This window comes from Simochromis diagramma, unplaced genomic scaffold (assembly GCF_900408965.1).
Source record: "Simochromis diagramma unplaced genomic scaffold, fSimDia1.1 OVJJ01000545.1, whole genome shotgun sequence".
Classification (NCBI taxonomy): Eukaryota; Metazoa; Chordata; class Actinopteri; order Cichliformes; family Cichlidae; genus Simochromis; species Simochromis diagramma.
In genome coordinates, this window is record NW_024387371.1 from 2,488,587 (window position 1) to 2,499,104 (window position 10,518).

The window sequence follows — 10,518 nt, forward strand, 5'->3', positions numbered from 1 at the left end:
CAGGCACTGCCATTCTCCTTAGATGAACCTATTACAGTACATGAAGGAGGCATGAGTTTTGTACATTATAGAAGATTAACGGCTAACCCACTTTTTTAGAGTCTTTCACCTCTCCTGTAATAGACATGTATAATACAACAGATGCCTCATCAGGTGAATTTTGGGGAGAAAAGAAGGTCCAGCAGCAGTCAGCATCCAAAGCCGCACCTCCAACGTGTAGCAAATGCGAGCAGAGCAGTGACGCATTGTTGCAATCAAAACGGGAGCAGATTAAAGTCCTCCTATTTGATGCTGCTGAGCGAGTCCGACAGGTGGTGCTGCGGTTTAAGCAAACAATGTAAGTCACCTCCCAATTCAGAGTGTGTGCATTAAAACTCAGTTCCAGACAGGCAAGAGTAAAACACAAAGAACTCCCACAACTTCAAAATGAGCTCTTAGCCTACATTTGGCTACTTAATGCAGTTTTAATACCACTGAGGTATTCACTGTGACAATTAACAGTGACCAAGGCAAAAGAGGAAAACTAAAGCAACAAAAAAAGAGATGTCTAAGAAAAGCAGCATAGCGCAGGCCAACCCCAGTGAAAATATATATATGAAATATATTACAGGTTAAAACAAAACAGGAAAGAAAATTATTATTAAGCTGTTCCAGACTGTTGGTAAAGAGAACCAACAGTTAAAAATAACACTTAAATTAGAGTTCAGGTCCAATAAAAAGATTAGATACTAAATCCTTTGGCCAAAACAAAAAAAAAAAAAAAGATTGCCTCAGTAAGACAAACAATCTATTGGTTGTACGTGTATTTACAGTCCGTATGTGTGAGATATGCTGACACATAATGAAAATAAACATATACAATACATGCCACCCTTAAAGACCACAGGAGGGTGTGAGAGTATACAAAACTACTCATAAAGAGCAATCAAAGGCTTGGTGAAGAAAGAAGAGCTGAGTTCGTTTTTCATTCTCCTTCAGTCCAACTAGTGCACGTTCTCGGACATGTTAATGGCTTCCTGGATTTCACGAACAACAAGGATGCGGGCGAGCATCTGCTCCAGCTGTTCTTTTGGGATTGGCTGAGTTGAGTACCAGATGGGGCTATTTGGAGCCACCACGGGCTCAGGTGTCAGGTAGAAGGTGTCATTGCGACCTTTAGCACTCTGTGGACTGAAAGAGACAAAGAGGACATGGTGAGGACATTTTCAGGAAACGCTTCATATAACAAATCAAAGTTTAGTTTTATTCCCCCCCTTACAAAAAAAACTGCATACAATTCTTTTCTGTGTGGGAACAGAGGCAAAAGGTTTAGTGGTGAGGATTGCTTTCACAACAGATTTTTACCTTTTAAAAGGACAGCAGGTAAGATTCAACTTGTCCAGAGTACCTTATATGCTCAAAACAGTACACAACAATGTCCACAATCTTAAATTTAGTAATATGTCAAATAAATTAAATAAGCTAAATTAACCAAGTGTAACACACTGTGTCACAATCAGAACAGTGGAGAGGCACAGGTGTACTCTCGCTTCTCTGGTAAACCTTAAGAGGAACCAGAACGTCAGTAGCTCATCTAGCTAATGATCTGATCACAATTCTCATGAATATGTGAAGTACAGAAAGAAAAATAAGTTTTGTTGTCATTGGTTGGCTGTACTGCATGGACTAATAACGATTAAAAGCCCAGAGTAGTTAAGGAGTCTAGCACAACAGTCATACCCAGTCACCTCTGGCAAATGTACATTAAAAACAAAAAAATCCCCTGGCCTTTATGCTCGGTGTGGGGTCAGTTTGAAATCCAGGCATTAATCTTGTGAATTACGGTACACATACTGATTACAGAGCACAGTTTGGGATCATACAACTGCAAATTTTGAAAGTCCATAAATACAAAAAAGACAATATCCATACAGCCCCTTGAATCCAAGAATTTTCACCATTTCCTGAAATAAAAAGGTACCAAAATCACATATTAATGTGATATTAATAACATAACATTTGTTAACAATGTAGTGCCACTGCAATGTAATGCCAACGAAAGCCAAACATTTGTAGCTTTTATCACTGGTAATGCTCAAAAGTAGGAAACAAAAAATTAGTCACCTTTTGGAGAGAAGAGCAAGAGAAAAGTTATATAGCATATATATATATTTTGTCAGTTGCCTAGCAACAGTGTTCTCACACCTTTAAGAACCTCAGCACAAACTGTTCTATATACTCCGCTTCCCATATGATTAACAGAAATGCAGTTTTATTTAAAGGAGGCAACCACTAACCATGGCCAGAGTGAAAAAGCATGAAAAGCACCACATTGTTTAAAATGTATTTACTTTTTTACTGGTTGCATAGATTATCTCTTTGAGGTAACATTTTACACTTCTTAATATCTCATTCACCGATTCCCTTCAGTGTCCTTCATAGTGTTTTGCATTTACCATTTGAAGAGGTAGAAATCATAGAGTTTGATGGGGCACCGCAGTGGGTTCTCAGGGTCCTCAAGCTGCTCTGAGTACATATCATCTGTCACTGACAAAAAAAAAGTGTTCATACCGTCTCCATTAGTTTGTCCTTAGAATCAAGGTTTCCTGTGAAATGCAGCACAAATGCAATCCCAGCATGCTCTTACCTTTCTGCCCTATGAACCTTTCTGTCGACTTTAGGTATCTAATGCTGGTGCTCTTATCTTTAGGATTGTTGGGACTCTTCCGGGTGTGCCTGAGCACCTTTGAAAAGGCGACTTTTAGATGCTGATCCACTGTTTTCAGGTGGAAATACCTGTAGAAACAGGAAAAAAAAAAGGAATTGCAAGCAACCATGAAGCCAGTACAGGAGGGTGCAGAATCTCGTTTAGTATTTTGTAGCTCTGTGGGTTAAGAGTTATTTGTGCTGTAGATGAAGAGTATCTCTTATTTACAGGGGTTTATCATGCCCACTTAAGCATGAGACAACCACATAAAGTTACTCCAGTAAGCATTACACTTCAGAGCACCTAACTTGGTACTCACTTGGTATTGAAGAACATTAAAGTTGTTAGCAGTGTCGAGGGAGAATGAGCTCCTAGTTGTTTACATTCCCACAACATCTCCTCTGTCACATGACTGGGAATAACATAACCTGTCAGGAGAGGGCAAAGAACACATTAGAGCAGCGGTCCCCAACCTTTTTTGCGCCACGGACCGGTTTATGCCCGACAATATTTTCACGGACTGGCCTTTAAGGTGTCGTGGATAAATACAACAAAATAAAACTAGTACCGGTACCAAAAAAAAAAAAAGATTTATTCATAACACACGTGAAAGTTTATAGATCTAAGAAACAAACCCCAGATCAACAGTTAGAAAGAAACCTAAATATAGTATTTATTAACGCTAACTGCTCCAAAGTTGGAGGTCTGGAACTTAAAAAATAAACTGAATTGCCACCTTACATTTACATGCTTTGCCAATCAGTGAAGTTACAAATTACACTGACATCTGATCAGAATTTAAATCTACCTTCAATTAAGAGTTCAAAAGGAACTGAATCGAGATCTTTCAACAGACAAACATTTGATCAATAAAACTGATTCTGACAAAACACGAAGTTGAAGCCATGACACACGACAAAGCTTCAAATATGAATTTTCCAGAAAAGAAGCTATAAATACTTGAAATTGATGTAGCAAAAAAATTCTATACAATCCACATACCTATCATCTTACTATGTGACCTAAGGCAGCGGTCTCCAACCTTTTTTGCGCCACAGACCGGTTTATTTCCGACAATATTTTCACGGACCGGCCTTTAATGTGTCGCGGATAAATACAACAAAATAAAACTAGTACCGGTATCGAAAAAAAGAAGATTTATTCATAACACACGTGAAAAGTCCCAGGAAAACTGAGTTAACAATCAAAACGATAACAAAATAACGCTGAAAACCGATAAAATCCTGAAAACCATACATTTCACACCTGAGCCTCAACTCTCGCGGCCCGGTACCAAACGACTCACGGACCGGTACCAGTCCGAGGCCCAGGGGTTGGGGACCGCTGACCTAAGGTCACCATGTCACCTTTCTCTTATACATTTAAAAATTGTAATGTATAACACCATAATGCATAACAATATGATGTTCCAGTGAAGCTGACTTCGATTTAAAATAGCATCACTTCATTTTATTCTATACATCGTTTTCAATTGAATGACCAATTCACTACTCTGGTGGGCAAGCATGACTCCATTGTAACGGCCAATAGTGGACAGTTGGCAGTACTGCGGGGCAAGAGGTTTATTGACTCTCTTGAATCTCAAGCCAAGACTACTTATGTGAATTTTATGGAATAAATATTCTGTTCTGGCAGCTTTATTCAAGTCCATAAAAGTGGCGACATCTCTCACACAGATCCAGTTTGTTGACATCTACGTGTAAAGAATCTATCACCGGGATAAAAGCTTTCAAGGTGTGTACATCTACATGTATTTTGATCTGGATGGGTAAATAATTCTGTCATGTGAGAGGTGAAGAACAAGAAATTTTTCAGAATTAACGCAAAGGTAAGCGCTACATAGCTAGCTCAACCCCCCCCCCCCAAAAAAAACTACAACACATAAATCTTACATTTTGTTGAGTTGAACTTTTACAGTGTAGGGCCAGAAAAGTTACACTAGGATTCATTTGTCACATTAATGTCGTGTCATAACAGTAAAGCTGACTGAGTGTTTTTCCAACGTCAGGTAGATCATTGCTACAGTTTACATGAGCCACCACTGACAGTCTGGGTTGCTGTGGAGAAGCAGGGATTGGTGCAATTTGACCTGTCGGTGCCATACTCTACACCATTCTGGCAGCTATAAACAAATGTTGCTTAATGCATCCGATAGCCCCACAGAAGAGGTCAAGGGACCGCACAGGACCATTTTGCCTGCCAGGTGGACAAGTACCTGCTCTGACATCACATGGAAACTATGGATTAGAATGTTGTAACAATAAACAGAACAGAGATCAGACTTTTAAAATAACAAGCATCTGTATGTAGAACATCTTGTTAGGTATATTACATTTTGCTCTTAACATGACCACAGCAGCAGTTAAATTAATATGCAGTTCAGGTCAGAGCCTGTATGATATATCTGTTGATTTTTGCTAGGTTTTAATATATCACTATCAGCATTTATAACAACCAATAAATAAAAATGAAAAATGTAAAGAAGAGATATGAAGAAAATGCTGTGTGTTTATGTTGCATAGTTTATCCACCAGAGGGCACTCTGCCATTTGCCCCGTTAGAAAAATATACTTGGAACACTGCAAACAACAACCAGCTGATCTTAATGTATTGATCAGAGCCTAAACGACTAGTCCCGTGACGAAGTTAAGTTTATTTTTAAACTGCACTGTGATCTTATCTTAGTAAAGACTCATAAGTAACTGCACATAACAAATATTTGGGAAATATGTTTATGTTTTGTGAAAAAAAAATTGGCTGACAGATTATTAAATCACCAAAAAGGGGTATCGGTCTTAAAAGATCCTGTATTAGTCAAGCTCTAGTTCAGGGTTTCTGCCAGTGTGCTGCAAGCCTGGCAGGTCCCTGAGCCTAAGTAAATACAGACACACTAGAACCGTTTGCACTACACTGAGCTTTTCTAGACATTACCAAACAGAAAAAATGCAAATGTCAGATGAGACATTAAGCTGTCTTTACACCACCACCTCATTAGTGCAAAATCTGTGTAACGTCCAATTGCACCCATGTGAGAAAAGCACAAGTAATTGTCTGGAAAATTTACACCAAGCCAAGGAGGCACTGTGCACTGACTCATGCACGCTCTTTCACCTAATCCAAACAAAGGATTCCAATAGTGAGAATGTATCTGAAGCAGATTATCTTCTGCTGTGCTACCCGTGAGATATAGCAACTTTGTATATTATCCCAGGCTGATTCTCTGACACCATCCTGAGTTCATGTGTGAAAACAGCTGAGCTTTGGTAAACACGTGCTGCTCTCACCTAGTGGATGGACAGATGGCCTCCAAGGCTCCAGGATCTGGTGTAGACTCTGAGCAAAGCGGGTGTAGTACTGATCTGAGAAAATGTCATCCACACGACCATTATCAAACATATACTGTAAGAAGAAAAAAGAAAAAAGGAGGAGTCAATTGTATTAACACACCAGATAAAGATCAACAAATATTTAACGGGTGAAGATATGAAGATAAGGGGCAAGCCTGCACAGTGAACTTACTTTTTGTATGCACAGAAAAACATAGTAAAGAACATCAGCCTCATAAGTCTCCCCTTCCAGTCCCCGGGCCTCTGTTGTCATCAAAGAGAGACCCATACAGAGCTCAGCAACTGCACATGACACCAAATCCTCCTGAAAACGCAGGGCCTGCCGTCCTAAAATACACAAAACAAAAAAAGTGACTGGGAATAAAAAAAAAAAAAAAAAAAAAAAAAAAGAAAGAAAAGGAAATGGCAACACATGTCTTATCTAAACATTTTAACTCATGTATAATCATTGGGTATGCACACTTACTGCCAATTGGCGCAAGTTTATTTTTGTCTGATTTGTCCAATTCTGCATTTTTACGCTGAGCCCAAAGCCGCCACACCTCCAGCCCCTCCTCTGGCTTCAAAGTAGCAGGCAGCAGCAGTTCCTGCACCTGCACCTGCTGCTGGCCTTGACCATCTACCTCTGCTACGACTGTCTGACCCTGCATAGGCATAAGCACATAAACAATGTTATCGCAATCACTGAGGACTACCATATCTACATTTCAAAGTGAAAATAAACATAGCTGAATACCTGTGTTATTACCTGTAGCTGCTGTGCGTCCTGTCCTGTCAGCCCCTGTGTATGCAGCACCTGCTGCTGTGGGTCCCAAATAAGGGACTGTGTAGCATTTGAGTAGCCCTGTACTGCCACGGGGATGTGGATGTTTCCATTCATCAACTGAGCAGGGAACAGTGTGTTTGCAGCCAGCGTGTGCACCACTTCTTCCTGGCTTCCCATTGCTCCAGAGCTTGTTATGCTGGAAACAGCCTGTGCTGTCTGGCTTTGGCTGGCAGGGATTTTCAGCTTGTCATTTTCAATAGTAACTTGTGTTGGCATTGTTGTAGTGTTTGTTCCCGCAACTTGCACTGTTCCATAAGCCTCCTGGGGGATGGCAATATGCGTTACCTGCTCACGGCCTCCAGATGCAGTGGGTGCAGAATACACAGGGATGGTCCAGGTCTCCCCTGTGGGACTGGTAATAGTACCTGTGGCACTGTAAAGGTGGGAGCTGTCCACAGTTAGGAGGTCTGGCCGCAGAGATACATAACTTTGCTGCTGACCTTGTGCCTGAGGGATAGCCAGGACTGTGGCTACCTGCTGGGCAGGTAGGGCATAGGAAACAGTGATGGGCATGTCCACTTTACGCTTCTTAGCTGGCTGGAGGACACCTGCCCCCTGAGATGTGGCAACTGTAGTTCCCATTACTCTCCTCTCTGCACTGTCTTGATGCTGGGTGGGAGAGAGGGCCCCCACTGTCTGAATTTGGATCTGCTGTCCCCCTGCAACAGCTGCCACCAACTGCGCTTGCAGCTAATACCAGTGTAAAGATGAAAAATATTAAATTCAAAGTGACTGACTAAATATTTGCAATCCTGAGAATTTGTTTTGTACTTACTTGTTGGTGCTGCTCTTCTGTAAGCTCCCCAGACTGAATCAGCTGTGCAGTAGTCACACCTTGTAGCTGTTGATGGGAGCCAGAGGGCACTTGAAGAACCTGGCCCAGCATCTGACCTTGCTGCTGACCCTGGATCTGCACCTGAAAATAAAAGCCAGCAGTTCGGGAAATTAATTATTAACAAGTTTAATGATATACACAGCACAAAGACCTAATAGAAGTACAGACCTGTACTATCTGTTGCTCTGTATTCTGTTGCACAGGCTGCTGCTGAGACGTGTTCTCCTGTATCTGTTGCTGCTGTGGCTGGACCTGCACCTGCACCTGCATCAGAAAGCAGTCCAATCTTCATTTTTTAATCTTTTTAAAGACTGGGTTTTAATCATTTAGAGTAGTTATTTACCGGACATGCCAGCTCAAGCAATGACCCTGCCACCTCTGTGCTGTCTGTGTAGATGCAGTTAGTCTCTTGCTGGTACACCATAGTAGTGGTAGTGGTTGTAGTGTCTCCGCTTTGTTGGCTGAACTCTTGCAGGGCGTCTGGACCTTTGCTGGCCAGGGACTCCAGGAACTCCTTCATGCGATGCTGAGGAATGCTACGAGCTTTCTGCCTAACTAGCTCCTCATAGGAGCCTGTACCGTCCAGTGAGTTATTCATCGCTGCTGACAGTTTTCTCTCCTGTGAAGGAAAGTTAATTTAATTTAGCACAGTTTTAAATCAAAGCCCATTAACAGTAACATGAACAGAAATTTCAGTAACGCTTGACAACACAGATGTACTAAAGATCATCCTTTTTTTCAGCTGCTCCCTCTTAGGGTTGCCAAAGCAGAGTATCTTCCTCCATCTAACCATAGTCCTTGCATCCCCCTCCATCACACCAGTGCCCTGCATGTTCTCCCTCACTTTAGCCATGAATCTTGTCTATAGTCCTCTCCTTTTCCTCCCATCTGGCAGCTCCATACTGAATATCCTTTATCCTTTCTACCAACTATTCCTCTGCACATGTCCAAACCACCTCTCCAACTTTGCCTCTTGAATCACTCATTTCTGATCCCATCCTTCAGCGCCAGTGTCTCCAAACCATCCATCATAGCAGATGCCACTGCCATCTTGTAATTCTTGTCGTTCACTCTTCCTTCTATCATAAATCCTGTGCTCTCTTCTTCATTTCTCTTGTGCATTGTCCCTTGCTTTGGATGGTACACCACAGGAATATATAAACCTATCCACCTTTACTGCATCTCCTCCTTGCAGCCTCATCTTTTCATCTGTCTCCCTCTCATTCACATATATGTAGTCTATCTTCCTTGAACTGCCTTTCATTCCTCTTCTCTCCAGATCATATCTCCACCTGTTTCCTGGTCTCATTACAGATCAAAATGTCGTCTGCCATCACAGTGCACGGAGACTCTTGCCTGACCTCATCTGTCGGCCTGTCCATCACCAGTGCAAACCGTCTCTATTACGTCGTCATCAACACCTTCAAGGTAAACACCCTATAGTGCTCTTTCGTGGGATGAAGTCATAGAGCTGCTCGCCGATAGTCCCTCTTTTTAACAGAGCTTCAACAACTCTTTCCCGTATCTTCAAAGTACGGCCTATCATGTTTACCCCTTTTATATTTTTACAGCTTTGCACATCACTCTTATTCTTAAAATCGGTACAATACACTTCTCCATTCATTTCTCAAATGCATTAAATACAGAAGATGATAATCGCTGCGCTGGCATCGGTTTCACTAGTGTTTATAAACTGACCTACGGCTCACTGTCCAGCTGCAGCGCACAGCGATAGTAATAGGAAAGGGTTAATTCTGACTGAGTGAAAACGAGCTGGGACAAAAGCGCGGTCACTTTCCAAATCTGATGCAGTATTCAAGCCACCGATGGAAAGCGCTGCATAAGGAAAAGATGCAAGTTTTAAACAGTAACTGTGTTATTATTAAACGTATGGGTCGATATTTTGAAACCAGCCAATCTAACAGCTGATTACACAAGGCGCTAGGTTAGCCAGGTGCACTGCTAACTAGCCGCGTGTTGTTTGCAAATCAGATGCAGTCACAGCTGTGTTTGGAAACGCGTATAAACGCCACCGTGCACACAAACAGGCACACGTCGGCATCCACGCAGGCGACATCTAAATAGGAAACAGCGGCAGCTCGGCTAGCTCTCTTGTATCGGTAACGTTACACCGACTACATTTTTTCTGTTTTCTCTGAAGCTAGCAGGCTAACGTTAGCGGGCGCGTTAGCTACCTCTCTTCCTCAACCGGGCCGAGGTCTGAGCCGCTTCTCTGCCCTCGAAACGCCACTCCTCTTACAACAAGCAGGAAATCGAAGTGATTTCGGTGTTTTCTGTGGCTGGGTTATTCTTTATTTCCCCTCGATTTTCGTTAGATGGTTAGCTGCAGTTTTTCTTTCTGTAGACCACTCATATTTCGTTGGGCGCCATCTTACAACAGTACCCTCAGACCAATAAGCAAACGAGTTGCAACTCGGTCGTGCTATCGCGGGATCTCCTCTTCAAGATATCGCGGTAACTGACACTTCTAGGGTTGTCTGTTAAAGGCGACACACACAGTGGAGGTAGCTGGCAAGATCAAGTAGATGTCAGTCCACCTTAAAACACAGTTATACCAGACAGACGCTCCTAGTGGTTCACTGGCTTCTCAATCTTTTAAGGTGGTCCCACGGAGATGTGCTGAATACCTGGGTGGTATTCAGAGGGCTCTGGGCAACTGAGGGTTAATTCCCACGCACTGCTCTTCAGCATGGTCTGCTGCTCCCACACTGACATTTGTTATGGACCACATCTTCTTAATTGTATGCTTCAGTTTTCTCTTACTAGAAAAGTGGAAGAGAAT

At 42.1% G+C, this 10,518-nt stretch overlaps 1 protein-coding gene across 2 annotated transcripts; it reads right to left on the reverse strand.

The window, feature by feature from the left end:
• Window positions 1–427: 427 nt before the first annotated feature.
• Window positions 428–10,164, reverse strand: LOC120718894 (glutamine-rich protein 1-like). Of its 2 annotated transcripts, none has more exons than XM_040007621.1 (12): window positions 9,911–10,164; window positions 8,059–8,334; window positions 7,884–7,979; window positions 7,656–7,796; window positions 6,791–7,570; window positions 6,521–6,698; window positions 6,227–6,381; window positions 5,992–6,106; window positions 3,006–3,114; window positions 2,627–2,775; window positions 2,436–2,526; window positions 428–1,170 (listed from the first exon to the last, which is right to left on the reverse strand). In XM_040007621.1, the coding sequence occupies exons 2-12, from the start codon at window positions 8,311–8,313 to the stop codon at window positions 984–986; spliced, it is 2,256 nt and encodes a 751-aa protein (XP_039863555.1). In that variant the 5' UTR covers window positions 8,314–8,334; window positions 9,911–10,164; the 3' UTR covers window positions 428–983. The 2 variants fall into 2 exon arrangements, with proteins under 2 accessions (XP_039863555.1, XP_039863556.1); XM_040007622.1 differs by having other exon boundaries at window positions 6,803–7,570; window positions 9,911–10,162.
• Between the last annotated feature and the right edge of the window lie 354 nt (window positions 10,165–10,518).

Coding starts and splice junctions, on each gene's coding strand:
- LOC120718894 (XM_040007621.1), bottom strand. CDS start 8,313: ATGAATAACTCACTGGACGGTACAGGCTCCTATGAGGAGCTAGTTAGG. Junction 7,980..8,058: donor TGCTTGAGCTGGCATGTCCG/GTAAATAACTAC, acceptor TTTCTGATGCAG/GTGCAGGTGCAGGTCCAGCC. Junction 7,797..7,883: donor CAGAGCAACAGATAGTACAG/GTCTGTACTTCT, acceptor TTTTATTTTCAG/GTGCAGATCCAGGGTCAGCA.